Raw genomic sequence first — 21,223 nt, forward strand, 5'->3', positions numbered from 1 at the left:
CTCCAGTCCCCTAATCATCCTGGTTGCTCTTCTTTGTACTTTTTCTACAGCCTCAACATCTTTTTTTATAGTATGATGACCAAAACTGGATGCAGTACTCTAGATGTGGTCTTACTAAGGCTTTATAGAGTGGTATTAGTACTTCACTTGATCTTGATTGTATCCCTGTTAATGCACCTTAGGGTTGCATTAGTTTTGGCGGCGGCTGCACATGGCTGGCTCATATTTAGCTGGTTGTCCACTAAGACTCCAAGATCCCTCTCACAGTTACTGCTATTGAGCCTGGTTTCACTCAGTCTATATGTGTGCTTTTGGTTTTTCTTGCCTAAGTGTAGGACTTTACTTTTCTCTACATTGAATTTCATTTTGTTGGATAATGGCCCAGTGTTCGAGTCTGTCAAGATCCATCTGGATCTTGAGCCTATCTTCTTGGGTGTTAGCTATTCCTGCCAGCTTAGTATCATCTGCAAATTTGGCAAGTTCCCCTTTTCTAAAGCATCTGTAAGCCAGACAAGGAATAATGGATGGAAACTGAACAAGGAGAGATTTAACCTGGAAATAAGCAGAAATTTTCTGACAGAACAATCAACCAATGGAAGAGCTTGTTCTCAGAAGTTGTGGGAGCATCATCATTTGAGACTTTCAAGAAGAGATTTGTCAGAAATGGTATAGGGTCTCCTGCCTGGGCGGGGGGCTTGGACTAGATGACCTGCAAGGTCCCTTCCAACTCTGATTATCTCTAACATACAACCGTTTTTTCCACACTTATGAATCTCTCCTTGATAGTTTCCATCCATTATTCCTTGTCTGGCTTTCAGGTGCCTTGGAAAATAGCTTGACTTCCTGCTCTCTGTGGCAGCCCCTCTTTAAATTACTTAGCCTATGATGAAGGTAATGCTGATGCACCAAGAAATCCTTGTCAAGTCTTAAGAGCTCACATATTTTTCCCCTGACATCTATTCCTAACCTGGTGTTTCAGATCTTCTAATGGTGCATCCACTGCTAATGTAATTGAATCTATTCAGCTGGTCCCCGACTTCAATGTAGACTTGTTTTGAACTTTTTTCTCTCTAATCCCTTCTCTCCAGCTTTGAGTATTAGGCCAATTGACAAACTGCGGACAGAAACTCAACACTGCATACCCGATTTACTCTTAGTTGTGAATAAACTAAAATATTGGAAGAACCAGAATGATCACTGAAGCAAGTGGAAAAGATAGGCGCAAACTCGCCTCTGCTGAATAAAAAGCAAATACGTTAACAGCCGAATGACCGCATACAGAGATACATTTTAAAGTACCTCCATCGTATCTTACGATCCATCTACTAACAGCGCGGCGCTACACGTTAGATGCTGTCTCTTCTGCGCCTATCTGAGGGGAACGAATTCCCCAGGGCCTAAGCCTCCCGCATCGTCTTTCACTCCCGCATCTAAACACTGATGTGACCTTCGCTGGAGACGAAAAGAAAGAGGCAGAGGGTAACTCCTGAGCAGTTCCACAGCAGCCTGGCTCAACAGCGAGCATGCTCAGTGCCTCTCTGACCTACTTGTGCAAGCTGAGTCCGGGGAGCTCAGTCTCTGCAGCCTTTGCTGGGAGCGCGCGGAAGAGAGAGCGCAAGGCAGCAGGGACTGTGGCGGCGGCGGCAGAAGCGCGAGTAAGAAGGGTGCAACGCGCTGAGGTTCCCCGGGAGAGCAAGTCCTCCTGCACCTGCTGGCGCTCCAAAAAGACCGGAAGTAGCTTCCAAATTTGCCTAAACCGCAGCTCTAGGGAAAAACGCTGCGGACAAGAAGACTCTCATCGGCCAACGAAGCTGCCTCTTGGTAAACATTTCTGTCCGGTTTATCTCCATCCCTCCTGGGAATCGCCGAACGTCCTGCCATTGAGCAATGCAGATAGGGCGCCTCACGCTAGGAGGTGGGGGTTGATCAAGACAGCCAGGAGGGAGAAAGAACCTTCGCCTCTTTCCCAACTATCCCTGACAGATTCGACCAGCAAAGGTAGTGGTGGGTGGGAAGAAAAGGACTATAAAGGGCGATATTGCAGAGGAAGGTAGCGACGGCTCTTTGGTGGCTTCTTGTGTGCCAACTTCTGCGGGCGCAGCGCCCAAATCCACCGTTTGGGTTAACGAAAACCTGAGGCGGTAGTTGTGATGGGAATTAGTTGACGCGATGCAATTGAGTCAGCGTTTAAACCATTAGGCATAAGTTATCTATTCTTTTCCTTTTGTTCTGCCCACTTTCCTAGAGCGAAGTTTGGTTGGCCTCATCTGACTCTTGACTAGACTTAGGAGGCATCCTGCTTTCAGAAACTTAATGAGAATGGAAAATTAGAAGAAAAATTTCTGGGGCTGGCATAGGAACATATGAGTTGATAGTTCTGTGAAAAGATTGTAAGATAAGAACCCTGTTGGTCTGTAGGAAAGGGCTGCAGAGGGGCAAAATATTTCCTCCTTAATCCTAGCCATGTATTGTGTCTAAGGAAAACTTGATTCCCAACCAGAAGGCTTGAATTAAATCAAGGGAGAGGAGGTAACTTGCCTTCCATCTATTCCAGAGCTACAATTCCCAAAAGCCTGAAATAGTTTGTGAATGCTAGGAGTTGCAGTTCAACAACATCTGGAGTGCCAGAGATTCTGTGTGCCTGTTTTAGAATATTAAAAATACCAATAGAAGTTCAGGATTGAATTGTGGGATCCTTGCTTCTGTGGGCTTGTTAGTTTCCTTGCAGGCATTTCATTACCAAACTGGGTAACATCATCAGTGTTAGTAGGGAGTGGCATTATGATTCAGAGATCACCAAGGACCCCATAATATTAAAAGTAGACTGCAACGGGACTCTAAAGAGGCCCATATAAGAAAGGCAGATCAGCAACTGAGAGACTGCTTCGATTCCGACTTCTTTTCTGTTGATAGACATGGAAGAGTAGGGAGTGCCTTAACCTCTGCTGAACCACTCTGGCTCTGATGCTTTCCAAGAGAGCAAACCTTGTCCTTGCAACATCTTATTTGGGAAAGGGTCTCTGGTTTAACAGTCCCAGAGCTTTATGCAGAAACAGGGACATGAGGTGGCATCAATGCTGGAATTAAATACATGGGGGGGAAAACAATAGCAAGTATATTTGAACCGGTGTCAGTGTTTTCACTTGGGGGGGGGGGGAACTGAATAAATATGATAACTAGCATCGAGGTTGGCCAGATATTCACCCTTATTGAGACCAAGGCAAATTCAGTTGATTAAGTACAGATAGTTCTCTACTTACAACCACAACTGGGACCAGAATTTCCTTTGATAAGTACAGCAATTAAGTGAGTCACACCTCATTTTATGGCCTTTTTCTCATGATCGTTAAACAAATCTCTGCAGTTGTTAAATGTATTATGCTGTCCTTAAATGAATTCCCCCATTAAGTGATTTTACTTGTCTAAACCAGCTGGGAAGATCTGGGATACTGCAACTGTTGTAAATACATGCCAGTTACCAAGTATCCAAATTTTGATCATATGACTGTGTGAATAGTGCTATAGTCATAAGTGTGAGGAATCATTGTGTGTTACTGTTTTCAATGTCATTGTAACTTTGAACAGTTGCTAAATGAATGATTGTAAGTTGAGGATTACCTGTATGGCAGAATAAGTGCAAACGAGGCCAGTAACGCTTCTATCAGTATCAAATATGAAAGCATACCTAAAAGCACATTATGCTTCACAATTTTGCTCTTTGTTTTACCATTAATATACTGTACATTTGCTGTGGTGCAGTTATTGGTTGCCAAAAACTGTAGGTGGCTAACACTTGTTTCACAACTAAAAGAGACAGCTGGGATTCTTAGCACGATTTAGTAAGAGCAGAATGTCATCCACCTGACTAAATTTGGTAGGGTGTATATTTATTTTAAATTATTAATCAGTTTCCATTATTTGCCTTACCTCCTAAACATTGTGCCTTGGATCCTTTTCAGGAAGTTTCTCCGTGCATGCTGCAGATTCTCCCTGCAAGCACCTGTTTCTCCTAGATAAAAGAATAATTGCTCCTGAGATTATGGGACCAGACTAAGATAGGGGAGTTGTTTAGGAAAGGGAATCAAGGAAGCTTAATCTCCATGAAATTTCCTAAAGCAACTTATCTTAGGAACCAAGCTGTCATAATAAATAATTATAATGTAAGTAAGAGTAAAGTGCCATCTAAAGGGGAGAGGGAAGCATCAACATAATACACAGTAAAGTTCTCAAAATATTTTTTTGAAATGGGATTTGATAATAAGCCTCAAAGCAGGGTTCTAGGAGCAAGGAAAGAATTTCAGAAAAGAGAAACAACGGTACAGTTCTGTGCATGGAAAATGGATTTAGGCTATTTCCCATCCTTTTGTTCCTGATGTTTTATTTAAACTGGACATTTCAAACTTCGAACCTGGGAACTTAAACTTTCCTACAGGTAGAAGTTGTGGGTGCTCCATCACTGGAGGTTTTTAAGAAGAGATTCGACCGCCATTTGTCTAGAATGGTATAGGGCAAGGGTTTTCAAACTTGGCAAGTTTAAGACTTGTGGACTACAGCTCCCAAAATTCCTGAGCTAACATGACTGGAGGAGGAATTCTGGGAGTTGAAGTCCATAAGTCTTAAAGCTATCAAGTTTGAAGACCCCTAGTATAGGGTCTACTGCTTCTGCAGAGGGTTAGACCAGAAGACCTCCAATGTCTCTTCCAATTCTGTTATTCTGCTATATAAGGATTGGTGAAAGATGTTTCAGTTACTATGGCTTATCAAATTAGATATTGGGAAATGCTCAATTGATTAAAAAACATTAAAAAACGTAATTTCTCTCCAATTATTTAGTGGCAAAACACATACAGAAGATTCCATTATGCCACCTAAACTTCTTCAGAGCCCTCAGTCTGGTCCGCCTAGAATGCCAAGGACATAATTAAGAGTAGTGTTATATTATATTAAAGAACAATCATAAACATAAATCGTTCCCCAAACAAAAGCTCATAAAGGGTTGGGAAAATTAATTGCCACTTAGAAACTTAATAGATTCTGGAAAAAACAAGAAAAAGTAATGGGAGCCTACAATATTTAATTATTAACTTGAAATGGTTAACTTGAAATTAACTTGAATTCATTATAACTCATTTCAAATTATTTCTAACATTTATGATCCTAAGCACAAAATTAATAATTTCACTCATGTATTTTATGAAATAAAAATAAAATAGGGAAAATTAAATAAGTACCTTCTGTTGCATAAAAATGAAAAAATATTAATTACTAAAGCTTTTCTTCAATAATTGGTGACAGGAGTGTGTGTGCAAAACAAAAAAGAAAATCATCTGTAAGGAAGCTTGACCAAGTCATACTGTACATAATATCCTATAGTCTAGTCCAGCGGTCGCCAACCAGTGGGCCGCGGCCCACTGGTGAGCCTTGAGAAAATTTTGGTGGGCCGCAGAGAAATCTCACCCCCAGAGCACCCTCCCAAAGCAATTAATCCAGGCTGTGCAGAAACACAAGGCTGCGCCGCCCACATGGCCCGCGGGAACGCTCCCTGCCCACTCACTCCTTACCCGGCAAACTTGCCTGCTAAAATTGCTATTTTTCCTTTCTCCAACCATCATCTGTTCTGCTGTGCTGGGAGATTTAGATTAGCTAGGAAGCAGGAAATGGTTGGATTTCTTGCTTTCTAACTAGTCTTTAGATCTTCAGCTCTGCTTCCCTTAGGACTGAAGGTTTGCTTGCAAGCAAATTCAGTGCAGACTCACGGCAAGCAAATTTGAGAGACTGAGCTAGCCGATGGCAGATAGATGGATCACTGAATGATTCTGTGAGCAACTCAATCTGCCTGCTTTGCCTGATTTTGGGTAAAAATTGCTTTTTTAATAAAAAAAATTCAATATTTACATACATGGTGTGTTGTGAGTTAATTTTGTGAGTCAGTTTGCTAGCAAATTTTATGAGTTTGCTTGCAAGCAAAATTTATGTGACAGACTGAGCTAGCCAATGGCAGATAGATTTCTGAATGAATCTGTGATTCTGTGAGCAACTCAATCTGCCTGCCTGCTTTGCCTGATTTTGGGTAAAAGTTGCTCTTTTTTATAAAAAAATCAATATTTATATAAATAGTTATAATATTTACATACATGCCATGCCCAGCCAGTCACATGACCACCAAACCACACCCACAAATTAGGTCACACCCACAGAACCGGATAGTGGTCCCTGGGATCTAAAATTAGGAGTTTGGTGGTCCCTGAGGTCCAAAAGATTGGCGACCCCTGGTCTAGTCTAACATAGTCTAGTGCAGGCTTGTCAAACTCAAGGCCCTTGGGCTGGATCTGGCCCGCAGAGTTCTTAGATCTGGCCCATAGGGCTAGCCTGGAAACAGTGAAGGACCAGCCCACCGTGCCTCTGCCAGGTAAAACAGAGCTTGGTAGGGCTGCCTTCCTCTTGTTTTTGCTGGCAGAGCATTGCAGGAGGCTGTTGCAGCTGAAAATGGAGCTGGCAAAGTCCCCAACACGAGTGACGTTGAGCTAGCCACGCTTATCCCGGCTCCCCAAGGTCAAACACCACCATGATGCAACCCTCAATGAAATCAAGTTTGACACCCTGGTCTAGTGAGTAGAGACTAGTCTATAGAACAGACTAGTTTATATTCACTAGATTACACTAGACTAAAATAGTCTAATGAAAATAAGGATTAGGGGCATCATTGTAGCAGTGTTCCAATATTTGAGGGGCAGCTACAAAAAAGAAGAGGGTGACCTATGTTCCAAAGCACCAGAAAGCAAGACAAAAAACAATGGATGGAAGTTAATCAAAGGGAGGAGCAATCTTAGAACTAAAGAGAAATTACCTAGCAATGAGAACAATTAACCAGTGGAACAGCTTGCCTTCAGAAGTTGTAGCTGCTCACATCACTGAAGGCTTTTAACTACTTTAACTACTACTTCCTGTACAATAGGAAGGATTTAAATGCTTGGGTTGTTTTGTATGTGTGACTCAGACACTGCAGCTGAGAAGAAGCAGCTGCACTCACAATCATCATAGTCTTGGGTATTCCTGTGAGTTAAACAAATATCTAATAAAGAGATACAGCTGTTTCCAGAATACTAGCTTTGTGCACTAAACTGGAAACGTGATTTGCTTGTCATTGTAAATAAACATGACTGTAAATAAATCCAGGTTGATTAATGCAGCTATAGTATTCACAAAACTTACAGGACATTTATAAAAAAACAAATCAGCTAAATTGACATAAAATAAGATTTTAATCAAATAAAATTTAAACAAAAACATTTCTCTTTTTTTGCATACAGTTCTGTTTAACATAAATTTCATAAACAACGCTCTACATGAAATACAATCCATTAAATTTCTCCACATCCCCAGGTTTTCTGGTCATCTAACATCTTGACAAAACACCATATTCTTCTATAATTTTTATTTCTAAGACTGCCTCTGATTCCCAATGAACCCCATAAACCCAGTATTTTATTTGGACATATCTCACCTGCCCAGAACAGTACAGAACCAGATGGAACAGCTGATAGACCATTCTGGATCATCTATGTTGAATTAAACATGTTCCTAAGCATTAAAGGAGGCTGTTGCAGCCGAAAGCAACAGAGAAGCAATACAGGTTGTCCTCGATTTACGACCACAACTGAGCCCAAAATTTCTGTTGCTAAGTCAGGCATTTGTTAAATAAATTTTGCCCCATTTTACCATCTGTCTTGCCACATTTGTTAGGTGAGTCACTTCACTTGTTAATTTAGTAACAAGTTTGTTAAGTGAATCTGGTTTCCTCATTGACTTTCTTTTGTCAGAAAGCTGCAAAAGGAGATTACATAACTCCGGGACACTGCAATTGTCATAAATATGAATCAGTTGCCAAATATCTGAATTTTGATCGTATGACCATGGTGATGTTGTAATCATCATAAGCGTGGAAAAACTGTCATGTCACTTTTTTCAGTGCCGTTGTAACTTTGAATGGTCACTAAATGAACTACTGTAAGCTGAGGCTTACCTGTATGCAGTTCTAGGAAACAAATAATATTACAGTCACCTGAACAGACCATTGATTTTTCTAGCCAATAACCCTGCCAACTGAGATCTCTTTAACTGGCAATGACACACACCAAACCAAGGATATTTTATATGCAAAGCAGAACTTTAACTTTGAATTAATGTTCCCTTCCCTATTCTCTCACATGTCTTCACTGAGAATTATGCTGACTAACAAGCCAGTTACTCTTAGGTTTAAGCAACAGAAGTGGGATGATACTAAATTCTTTTTGTATGATGATCAAATGCAAATATGTAAGGATATTCTTTGAAATATATGCAATATACAGCTATAAAATTATTTTGACATTAATACTATTATCCATAGTATATCTATTTAAAAGAACTGCACACAAATTGAATTCTAGATCAAACATCCTAACTTATTTCCAGTGGAAAGGTCTTCGTTTGGATAGATATTTGCTAAAATGTTGTACAAATAAAAAAAACATGTAAAGAATCTATTTGAAATACATGCTAAACCCTTAGCTACATTGTATCATGTACACAAAATGTTTACATTCATATTATATGTGTATTACAGCTTTTTTCATCTAGCATAACCTGAGACATTTTAGATACGCATTTTGGCATAAGTAGATTAGTTAAGAACATTCATTTCTGTTACATTAATCTTTAATCCTACACAATGTTAGTGATATGAACTCAATTGTAAAAATCATTTTTGTTTTGTTCCTTTAGATTTTTTTTAAAAAAAGAAACATTATTTCTGATATTTTTTAAAATTAAAATCACTGATCTGAACAAAACAGTGTTTTTCTGTCATTGAAATTGTATCAGACAATACACAAAAAAGCAAAAAAAATATCAGGAGTTGTGATAGCACTAACATTGAATATTAAACTTTTGAAACAATGAATTCTGAGATAGATTATTAGTTTAAATCAAAATTGCTTTAACTACTTCTGCTACGTCTATTTTTATTGCTATAACTTGTTTTATTTTGCAGGTCTAGATTTTGTTTGCTTTTGAAATTTGAGGGATCAAATTTGATAGGCTGCTCCAGCCTGGTATATTTCCCAGTTCCAGGTCCACTAATTGTGATTGGCAGATATATTTGAAGACAGGTGAACATGTTCAAGAGCCACCTTGTTTTGTATTACTGGACCATCTTTCATGTTTTCAATTTATTAGCAGTATGGACAACTGCTGAAGATGTCATTAACAGCACTTTAAATTACACAGACCTGCTGACAGGATCTGTACCGATGATAATCTCCAGAATTGACCATATCATAGTCAAGGAAGGTTATAGTGCCTTGATTGACTGCAATGTTCAAGGTTATCCAGAACCAGTGTACAAGTGGTACAACTCAAATGGCCATTTGGTGAAAGAAGATGGTGACAGAGGTACAGTTTTCAGATGTTTTTCTATGCAATCTATGCAAACATATTGAATTCATGCAATATTGCCTTAAAAGCACCAACTATTGTAAATTTGATTTTCTCTATTTACTCATGGTAAATGAGTAAATGGATTCAATAGTATTTATTCAAGGTAAATAAATGCAAAGTTTTAAATATATTTGATAGACTGAGGCAACTATCAACAGGAAGATTTTTTTCCCAAACTTAATCTGCATATTTTAGAGAATGCTGGTGGAGCTGAGAAAGTTGTCTCTATAACTGCGTATAAAAGATTTGTACGTCCATTAACCATTTATAAGAGCCACAGTGGCACAATGGTTAGAATGCAGTACTGGAGACTACTTCTGCTGACTGCCGGCTGACTGCAATTTGGCAGTTCGAATCCCACCAGGCTCAAGGTTGGCTCAGCCTTCCATACTTCCGAGGTGGGTAAAATGAGGGCCCAGAGTGTTGGGGGCAATATGTTGACTCTGTAAACCGCTTATAGAGGGCTGTAAAAGCACTGTGAAATGGTATATAAGTCTAAGTGCTATTGCTAATATTTCTGTGTACCATGGGTGCCTTATACCACACCACACGTCAAATCACTCAGATTAGGACCAGTCTTTAATCCCAATCATGTTGATTCTGGCTATTGCTGTTACTTCTCTTATTCTTTTTAATTTATCTGTGAAATCATGATGAATAACAGTGTTTAACTTCCTAATGCTCACCACATATTCAGAAACATCACTTTTTGTTAAGGGAAGAATTATAGCCATCCTACCCATTGCAGTGTTGATCCTGATTACTCTGCCCATATTCCCATGCACTTGCAGTATTCATACTAAACAAAAACAAAACCATGCAGGTGACATTAATTTAAAAAAACTGCATGGAAATATCACAGTATCTGTAAATTATTTATTAATTAAATAATAAATAAATTTATAGGTAAAAGGCAGTGATGGTGAGAACATGATAAAGGTTTAGAGTGATTTTTATCCTTTAATTATAACTGATATTGAGATTCGGGTGAATTAAAGAAAATCACTTATTTACAAATTATATATTGATGTATGGAACATGCTTGTTAAAAGATGGGATGATAGTCCAAAAGATGACTCTAGATATGCTACTAAAGATAAGTGTATTATTAGTTGTTGCTAAGATGACTGTATGCAAACTCAAAAACCAGAAGCCAAATCCTATTGATGGGAAGAGGACATGTAGGAGAAAAACATTCTCATAGGTTCCTGCTCATGGAACCTCATTGTCAGAAAGTTTCTCCTTATTTCCAGGTTAAATCTCTCCTTGTTCAGTTTCCATCCATTATTCCTTGTCTGGCCTATAGGCCCTTTAGAAAATAGGTTGACCCCTCCCTCTCTGTGGCAGCCCCTCAAATATTGGAGCACTGCTATCATGTCTCCCCTGATCCTTCTCTTCACTAGACTAGCCATGCCCAGTTCCTGTAACCGTTCTTCATATGTTTTAGTCTCCAGTCCCCTAACCATCCTGGTTGCTCTTCTCTGCACTTCTTCTAGAGTCTCAACATCTTTTTTATAGTGTGGTGACCAAAACTAGATGCAGTATTCCTACTAAGGCTTTATAGAGTGGTATTAGTACTTGATCTTGATTGTACCCCTCTATTAATGCAATTTAAGGATTGCATTAGCTTTTTTGGCGGCGGCTGCACACTGTTGGCTCATATTTAGTTGTTTGTCCACTAAGACTCCAAGATCCCTCCCACAGTTACTGCTATTAAGCCTGGTTTCACCCAGTCTATATGTGTACTTTTGGTTTTTCTTGCCTAAGTGTAGGACTTTACTTTTCTCTACATTGAATTTCATTTTGTTGGATAATGGCCCAGTGTTCGAGTCTGTCAAGATCCATCTGGATCTTGAGCCTATCTTCTTGGGTGTTAGCTATTCCTGCCAGCTTAGTATCATCTGCAAATTTGGTAAGTTCCCCTTCTATTCCTTCATCTAAGTCGTTAATGAAGATATTGAAGAGTGCTGGGCCTAAGATGGAACCTTGTGGCACCCCACTGCTTACTTCCCTCCATGTAGACTTAGACCCATTAAGGACTACTCATTGAATATGGTTTGTCAGCCAGTTGCGAATCCATCTGGTTGTTGTGCTATCTATCCCACTTTTTTCTAGCTTACCAAGAAGTAGGTTGTGGTCTACTTTGTTGAATGCCTTGCTTGAAATCTAAGCATATTTTGTCCACATTATTTCACTGGTCTACTAATTTAGTCGCTATGTTTAAGAATGATCTGTTTTTTACATGATCTGCATGATCTGTTTTTTACAAACGCGTGCTGACTGCTAGTTATTACTTTACTTGTTTCTGGATGTTGGCAGATCTGTTTTTTATTATCTTTTCCAGTATTGTCTTGAATATTAATGTTAGGCTGATTGGTGTGTAGTTTCTTGGGTCTGTTTTTTTTTTTTCCTTTTTTGAAGATGGGAACCACATCAGCTCTTTTCCAGTCCTCTGGTAGTTCCCCGGTGCTCCAGGATTTTTGAAAGTTATGGTGCAGTGGTTCTGAGATGACCTCTGCCAGCTCCTTTAAAACTCTGGGATGTAATCCATTAGGGCCCAATGGTTTGTATTCAATTTGTATTCATGCAGAACATGGTTCCTAACAGGAGGGCCTTCTGTCCTTACTATTTTGCCATACATACAGAAGGGTCTTTTTGAAGCTATTTCTTCCCTTCCTTGAAATATTTATCAAGGCAAGGAGAAACCAAAGGTACAAATTTCATCCAGGATTTTGAATGATAATTACAACATTTGTCAGCAGTTCAGCCTTGTTTTGACAAGGGAATTGGCATTCTTTTTCAAAATTCCAGTTCTGATACACTAAACCAGTCTAAATACAAGCCTGAAGAACAGCTGATTACCAGCTGAACAGTCAAGCTAGTGAGCTGCATGTCTTCAAATTCAGGGTCATGGGGTTTTGAGAAAACCAGTTTTCCTGTGCACAGAGTTGCGCCCCTATCTCTATTAGCTGTTCTGCAGGCTTCAGGGAACTGCAGGTATGGGAGCAATTGACATCTGTAGCCAGAACTCTCTTCATACTCTACACAAATGACCTCTGTGATCATATTAAGAGCAACTGCGTTCTCTTTGCTGATGATGTAAAGCTGTTCAATACCACAGACAACACTGCTACCCTTCAAAAAGATCTTGACTAGGTATCAGAATGGTCAAACAAATGGCAACTTCAAAACTCAACAAATAAATGCTCTGTCTTACATATTGGCAAAAAAAATCAGAAAATAAAATACAAGCTGAATAGTCAAGACCTTGTTGATGATCCAAGCTCTGTAAAGGACCTTGGAATACTCCTCTCTAATGATCTAAGTGCTAGAGCCCACTGTAACTACATAGCCAAAAAGGCATTAAGAGTTGTTAACCTAATCCTATGTAGCTTTTTCTCTGGTAATATCACACTACTAACTAGAGCATACAAAACATTTGCTAGACCAATACTCGAATACAGCTCATCAGGCTGGAACCCACATTACGTATCTGATATTAGCACAGTTGAGAAAGTCCAGAAATATTTCACAAGAAGAGTTCTCCACTCCTCTACTCATTGTAGAATACCTTATGCCACCAGACTTGAAATTCTAGACCTAGAAAACCTTGAATTACGCCGTCTTCGGTCTGATCTAAGTATGGTATATAAAATCATACATTGCAATGACTTACCTGTCAATGAATACTTCAGCTTCAACCATAACAACACAAGAGCACACAATAGATACAAACTCAAGGTTAACCGCACCAAACTTGAATGCAGGAAATACAACTTCAGCAACAGAGTGGTCAATGTCTGGAATACTCTATCTGACTCTGTGGTTTCTTCCCCAAACCCCAAAAACTTTAACCTTAGACTGTCTCCTATTAACCTCACTCCTTTCCTAAGAGGTCTGTATGGGACGTGCATAAGCGCACCAATGTGCCTACTGTCCCTGTCCTATTGTTTCTTTTATTTTTCTTATATGTACCCATTTCATGTATTCATAACTATGTATATACTTATACCTATTATCTTGTAAGTGATTGACAAATCAAATAAATAAATAAATAAAAATAAAAAGTATTTCTTCAGCCAAAGAAAGATCCAGACCCAGGGAGAGGACGCATGTGTACAGATTAAAGGAATTAACCCTAAGTGTATGTACAATTCACTTGAGGCTAGAAAGCCACCCAATTTCAGGTGTTTGAAACTGCCATGTATGTCTGCTGGCTTAAAGAGGGAAACATTATTTTAAAACTGGCTATTTGTTCATGGACTAAAGATGAGATACAGACAACCTCATTAAAACACAGCAAAATAAAAAGGTTGCCATGACATATTCATATTTTAGTTAGTTACAAGTGAGGCAAAGTGCAAAGACTGGCATTATTGTTTAAGCATGCCCCTCAGTTGCTTTTCTGATATAGTTCTCCTAGCCCAGATCTTTACTGTGATCTCTTTGGCCTTGGAAATTTTCAAGAAGTATACCAGTTAAATAGTATAGGACACACAAAGTTTGATCCAGAAAGTTAAACATGTGACATGGTCAAAACTAGGAAGGATTTTAATCTAAAATTATGAAGAGCTGCTATCAGAGCTGTGACCAATTCAAAACTAAATGGACCAATAGTAAGATAATACCCTGGGTACTCCAAGCATTAGAAATAAAATTCTGAGATTTACTTGTGCCAGAGAGCTGTGACAATCAAAATAGACAATAGGAGCTTGGGCAATCAAGTAATCTGATCTGTTATAGTATAAGGGAATCTCTTGCTTAAACATTAAACAGCTCGTTCCTCATAAATATTCTGTATTGTTATGCCTCTATTGTGTCAAAATAAATGTAAGCATCTTTTGAAATAAATGTGCAATAAAATACTGCTTTATTTGGACTTAAGTCCAGAAATACATCAAAGTCCTTTGTTACTTGCCCTTAATTTATAGGAACAGATTACTTTTTTGCTTATATACAAATCATTTACAGTCTCTTACCTACACAAAGAAACCATAAGATTTCCTTCAGATTAGATGACTTTAAAATCATTGGAAATGTGTGCAAGATAATCACAGAATGATTTAAGGGATAATTTTGCTTGGGAACCTACACGGTTTTACAACCTAGCAATATCATGGGACATTCTATCTATGGCAACCTTGGACAAACAGTTTGGGGTATTTAGACCTAATTAATGGCCAAGATTCAAGTTTCTTAGCAGCAGTTATTCCAGAATATTGTAGGCATATTATAAGATGTCTTTGAATCAGTTACTTGAATGTATTGTGATATTTCCTGAATGATGATGAGAAGAAAAAATAGATAACATTTCACTAATTAATTCTCACTTCTTTCCAGCAGGAAAATGGATTCTCAATAGCGGGCAACTAAATATTACCAGTGTGTCATTTGAAGATCGAGGAAAATACACATGTGTTGCTTCTAACATCTATGGCAAAATGAATAATACTGTCACCCTGAGGGTTGTATTTACCGCTGGAGACATGGGGATCTACTACATGATTGTATGTCTTGTAGCATTTACAGTTGTTTTGATCTTAAATATTACTAGACTATGCATGATGAGTAGCCACTTGAAAAAGACTGAGAAAGCGATCAATGATTTTTTTCGGACGGAAGGAGCTGAAAAGCTGCAAAAAGCTTTTGAGATTGCTAAGCGCATCCCAATCATCACCTCAGCAAAAACTCTTGAGCTTGCCAAAGTAACCCAGTTTAAGACAATGGAGTTTGCCCGCTACATTGAGGAATTAGCTAGAAGCGTTCCTCTACCACCTCTTATTATGAATTGTAGGGCTATCATGGAAGAAATCATAGAAGTAGTCAAATTAGAGGAACAAGGCCATAAATTTGTGCAACAATCAGCTGTGGGGCAAGGGATCACGGACCCTGATGAAATGTACATGATTCCCAGTCCCCTAAAGCGTAGTGACTCTTTTGCCGCTGATTCAGATGCATCTTCTTTGCATGAACCACCACTCAAGATTGCTATAAAAGTCTCAGTTCACCAATTAACTAAGAAGGACTGTATTGATCACCCGACACAGGATAGTATAGTTTTAGAAATGGAAGAAGAGAAAGAAGTTGCTCAGGTACAGGCACAACCTAGTGACCTGGTCTTGGACCCTTCTACTGAATTCAACTCAACAGAGACAATTGTGGGAAGCAGCAAGGACACATGTACTATTTATGAAACCCATTTATGAACATTTATCAGCAAATGTATATTGATAAACATAGTGATAAAATGAGGTGGCAGGGTTGATAAGCCTTATCTGAACACCATAATTGCAAAAATGACTATGGATTTCTTGATAAATTCTTCCTCATTATATACTGTGCAGTATATTTAGCTGAGACACCTGATATAATAATTTCTATGACACTAATATTTAATTACTTTTTTTGATCAAGGGAAGTTTTAATTAAATTATTTTAGCTCACAAAACACCTCAGATAATGAATTAGGATTCCGTTGTATGCAAGAACATCTGGAAATTGTGTTTACCACTTAGAAATAAGATCTTAAAATTCTCACTAGGAACATTCCATTTCAGAGCAAAGCTGTTGAAGTCAGGTGAGCTCTTGATAAGATCTATATTAGCAAGATGCTATAATACCTAATGCTAAATTACATAAACCAAAAAATGGTGTATTTTTCATTTTCTTCTATTATTCTTTGTGTACTTTTGTATATTCAAATATTGTACATGAAGAACATTCCAGTAGCCAAACTAAAATGTGTAAGACACCATTGTCTTACATTTATTTCATCTGATAGTTTATATTTAAAGCAGTATATCTTTTGGGTGTTTTTTTTTTAATTTAATAGAAGAAAGTAATTATTTTCTTCACAAACAGGATAATTGGCTACTTCTTTCTTTCACAAGACAGTAGCTGGTCTCTAGGCAGAAAGTCTCAAGATAGCTACCCATTATCCCAATACAAGCACAAAATGGGAGTCATCATAACCTACATCACTGAGCTGAAGGCCTGCCTACCAACAAAGATGGGGGGGGGATCTAAACACATCAAAGAAGCCCTCAAGTGTAGTTATCCCAAGTCGGCCTTCATCAAATCCAAAAAAAAAGACCCAGCAGGAGCTTCTCCATAACATACAACAAAGAGAAGAGTAAACTAAACAACATTGTCATTCCATACATTGCAGGAATATCGGAAAAGCTCAGGAGGATCTTCAGCCCACACAACATAGTGCACGCTTCAAACTCAAAAATACATTAAGGCAGAAGCTTGTGTACCCCAAGGATAAAGCACCCACATACAAACTGAGCAACGTGGTATATGCAGTACAATGCAGTGAGCCATATGTAGATCAGTACATTGGGGAAACAAAACAACCACTTCATAAATGCATGGCATAACATAGGAGAACAAGCCCATCAGGACTAGATTCAGAAGTCCATCTGTATTTAAAAGACAAAGGCCCCTCTTTTTGAAGACAGCAAAGTCCACATTTTGGACAGAGAGGACCTCTGGTTTGAAAAAGGGATCAAAGAGGCCATCTATGTCAAAATTGAACAGCCTTCTCTCAACAGAGGGGGAAGGATACAACATCATCTATCTCCAGTCTACACGGTCTTTTCAACAGTTCCAAGAAGGCTCCACACCCATTTGCACCACTCAGTGGACCATGATGACACAGATAAGCTTCCAGGTAGTCTTAATGACTCACTAAAAAATGCAAATGATCAGCTGTCTGCCAGCAGTATAAATTCTTCTATTCCCCATCATCCAGTCAGAGCTGAAGAAGCTTCTTGGATGAGGAAAGGGAAAATCTTCAAATAAAAACCAGAAACTCCAGTTGCCTCTTGAAAAAGCATTTTTGGGACATCCATGACCTGGATGACTGAGAATCTCCATAAACATTCAGTTCAAATAGCGTTAAGCAAGCAGAATTATTTTTCAGAATATCCATGTCATAGGATGACGATATCAAAAATGGAATCTGATCCTTATGCAACAGAGGGGACTTTTTATAACTATAAACTAGACCAAGCAATCACAAGGAATCTACAGTGGTTCAAAGAGGCATATGTGTGTGGGTATGCAGGGACAGATTCTGTAGTGCATCACATTACACTTTATCTATAATCCTCTCTTCATGTGGCATACCAAATAAGGGGAACTCTGCCCACAGATAAGCCCAATCTATGCAGGAATCTCATTTCATATAGTAAAATGTGACTTTGTATTGCTACTATTATTATGAGGATAGAATTTACAATGTATAGTTATAGGAGCAATTTGCTTCTGTGTGTTTTCAAGAACAAGAAACTGAAGATCTGCATAAAAAGCTGCCCTGAATGATGGCTGCCAAGTAGGAATATCTGCATCAGATGAAAAAACTTCACTGCATGAATAGATGTGAACAAGTTACAGTTTCAGTTATCCAGCAAATAACCATAGAATGATAGTGATTGGGTTTGTGCCTTACTCATTATAATATATAATTTAAGTTCAGAAGTTTGCTAGGATACAGGTAGGCAACTTAATGCTGCAGTAATAAGCAATAATTGCTAGTGTACAGGGAGAAATCTCATTAAAACTCCGCCAGGTATTATTTCCCAGGCATCTTCACAAAGCAGGTTTTCTTACATCTTTATATAGCAATTCAATTATTAGTAGGCTTTAATATGAGCTTATGTAACCATGTTTGTGATTCTTAAATGCTCATGTTTTTGTTGTGGTTGAAGGGATTACTCTCCCTTCCTTTAAAAACAGAAGCATGTCCTTACTGGGTTAAATCAAAGGCCACCAAATTCTTGCAGTAACTCATCTAATGATGCTGGAAAGTCCATTTGCTAATAGGTGTCCAGACTCCTCCTCTACTCTTTTACCATGCCAGATGGTATTTAGAGTGCCTTGGTGTTTTAGAATCTAGACTTTATTTTGAATAGGAGCAGGTGATAAGAGTGATACTGAATTTATCTAATTCCATTTAGATTAGAATTTATTTCATTTATAAAGGCAGTCATCATCAAAACAATAGGCTATGTGTTATGCTTTCTTCTGAATTTCCTACTTTGGCTGAGTTCCAGTATTGTAATGGTGAATCTTCTCCAGATCTCTGCTGTTTCTATTCATTTGTTTTTCCCATTAACTAAAAACATATTCTTATAATTTTCCCCTTCTTTCCACCCATTTTTGTTGTAAATCATTTAAGATTGACATACTTAGTTAGTAACTATGGTATAATATAAACATTGTTTCAATAAAGAATTTGCACAGCTTTTGAGTTAACGGTATCACAGTGAGGGTATATGTTCCTGCATAATTCATCTGCAAAAACTTAAATAACAGCAAACCTTTCCATCAGTACTAGGGAATTTCAGATGCGATGTTGCTGAACCTATCAGCATTCCTCACAATTGGGCACGTTGACTTGGGCTTCTAGAAGTTGTACATTAAAAACATTGGGGATAGACACAGATATCTCACTCATTCTCCTTCCTAGCCTTAAAGTCCTCAGGATTAATCGTGGCACTTTCTAGGCCATACAGCATATACTGTCTGCTTACTGTATGTGCAAGTGCAGATTGTTGAGAAAGACACATAGACTTACATGTATTTATGGTGAAAAAAGAATAGGAAAGCCAGAAAATTTAAAAATCATAGATTGTAAATTATGAGACGATGGCAACTATAGAAATACTCTTATATCAACTAGCTTTTTGTCACAATTGTGGTGTTCAGAATCATATTAACAGTCTACAATGAGTTGGTTCGCAGTACATGCAAAGCTACACCAAACAATTCATGTTATAGTCATACATTATGGTCTAGTTTTGTATGACGTTGAATTGTTCAACAAAACAGATTTGAAAAACATGGTTTAGTATGCGTGAAACTATGACATTTTCATATTTAAAAATAGTTCAGGCTATTATTTGTAATCCTTGCAGGCACCATAGAACTAAGCATAAAAGCAAAAGATCTTGGCCCATACTGTGCTTTGCTTTTATCATAATGAAGCCTCTGAATCAGAAAAACTAAACCAGAGAAGCTCAGAGGCACTTATTTTCTGGGATGCTAAAAGAAAAGAAGAACAGACCTTCCAACTCTGTTATCCTGTTATTCTTTGTAATTATGGAAAAATTGTGAGAAAAATGTAAAAATGTGTTATTCTTTTCTCAATTATCAATATGTTGTTTGGCATTTTAAAGCACTATGCAAATGAATGGTACAACGCATAATATACAAACAAGATGTATGAGTACTTAACATTTTAAATGCCCTATTGAGAAAAAATAAAAAGCAATTCCTGGAAGCAGTATGAAAAACAGTCCAAAAATAACAACTGATTTTCATCTTGGGTGATTTATGATCAGACACATGTGCATAGAATAGGAAGGTAGTTCTGAGGAGGCTTTCGTTTTCTAATAACTCTTGTGACATTCATTAAAGGCGTCTTTAAAAATCAGATATCTAAGCTGGTTAAACCTACTGATCTCTCATATGCTTCTTAGAGACTAATCCAATTAAGAGTCTTTTTATTATAAGTGGAACCAGTTTTATTTACATAAGAGTATAAAGCTTAAATTGCTTTATGCAAAATCATATTGGAGCAATCAGAAGCTGGATAGTGTTGGAAATTATACTGTTCCAGTGCTTTCAAAGAGTAATGGTACAAATAAACACTTAAGTTAAATATTTATCACTTGATTTATACACTTTACTAAGCTGTATGATTAAGCTTGTTTGGTTTTGGTTGAATGTAAACCCAACCACTACATGTTTTAGAATTTGATAGATAGCTTAGTATGTTTTACAGGTCCAATCACTTTATTAAGTGTCAGGGCTTAATCATGAATTGTCATAGCATGAACAGACTCCTTTCTTTGCTGCAGCCTTGTCTGACCTGGGATATTTCTGATGTAGAAATACCAACGCTAAGGCAGAGGTTATGCTGTCATCTCATATAGAGTCAGTGTATTCAGCCCTGCCCTGCGCCTCTGCTTTTGGTATACACCAGTGGTAGTCAACCTGGACCCTACCGCCCACTAGTGGGTGTTCCAGCTTTCATGGTGGGCGGTAGGGGTTTTGTCCCCTACTTTATAAATCACCATTACTGTGGATCTGGTGGGCGGTTAGAGAAAACTTTACTACTAACAGAGTTACAAAAGTGGGCGGTAGGTACAAAAAGGTTGGCTACCCCTGGTATACACACTCAGGGAATATAATCCAAATTTTGAAACAACCCAAGGAAGTAGGACTGCCTTTTCTGGTAATTTTGGCAACACCAACTTTTAGGTTTATCAGAAAATAATGGCTCCAGGTTGATAGTGTCTAATTATGCATCACTGTGTTTAATAATCTCACAGGAACATCCTTGCTTCCTGGCAAAATGGCTATCTTACTTTAAGATCATTTTCAGGAGGGCCTCTTCTGAAAATCTTACAAAGATAATTTGTATAAATCACAAGGACAATTTGTAATGGGAAAATCAACCTTCGTATTCAGAAAAAGCAGCTTTATTCTTTATTTAAATCTGAAAAGTGAATACAAACACACCTTGATAAGCAGTTAGTATGCAGTGTAGGAAGTCAGCCCCCCTCTTCTTTCTTCTAAAATAATCAGCCAAAATTCCCAAAAGTAAGAAGAAAATTCCCTCTTGACAAGAGCTGACTTGCCTCCTCCCACTAATAAGAAATCGCACAGCGCAATAAGCCAAAGCGCCTGTGAATGGGAACTTGTATCCATTCATAAAGCAGAATGCTCTCTGTGA

At 38.2% G+C, this 21,223-nt stretch overlaps 1 protein-coding gene across 5 annotated transcripts; it reads left to right on the top strand.

Annotated features, from left to right (window-relative positions):
* Positions 1-1,233: 1,233 nt before the first annotated feature.
* MFAP3L (microfibril associated protein 3 like) lies at positions 1,234-20,077 on the top strand. 5 transcript variants are annotated; one of them, XM_026678810.2, is made up of 3 exons: positions 1,590-1,821; positions 9,032-9,432; positions 14,818-20,076. In XM_026678810.2, the coding sequence occupies exons 2-3, from the start codon at positions 9,156-9,158 to the stop codon at positions 15,681-15,683; spliced, it is 1,143 nt and encodes a 380-aa protein (XP_026534595.2). In that variant the 5' UTR covers positions 1,590-1,821; positions 9,032-9,155; the 3' UTR covers positions 15,684-20,076. The 5 variants fall into 5 exon arrangements, with proteins under 5 accessions (XP_087819459.1, XP_026534595.2, XP_087819462.1 ...); XM_087963336.1 differs by having other exon boundaries at positions 1,635-1,821; positions 14,821-20,076; XM_087963335.1 differs by having other exon boundaries at positions 1,811-1,915.
* Positions 20,078-21,223: the final 1,146 nt, after the last annotated feature.

The sequence above is a fragment of the Notechis scutatus genome, chromosome 4 (assembly GCF_049901735.1).
Source record: "Notechis scutatus isolate UNSWTSFEM ecotype Mainland chromosome 4, rNotScu1.2, whole genome shotgun sequence".
Taxonomy (NCBI): domain Eukaryota; kingdom Metazoa; phylum Chordata; class Lepidosauria; order Squamata; family Elapidae; genus Notechis; species Notechis scutatus.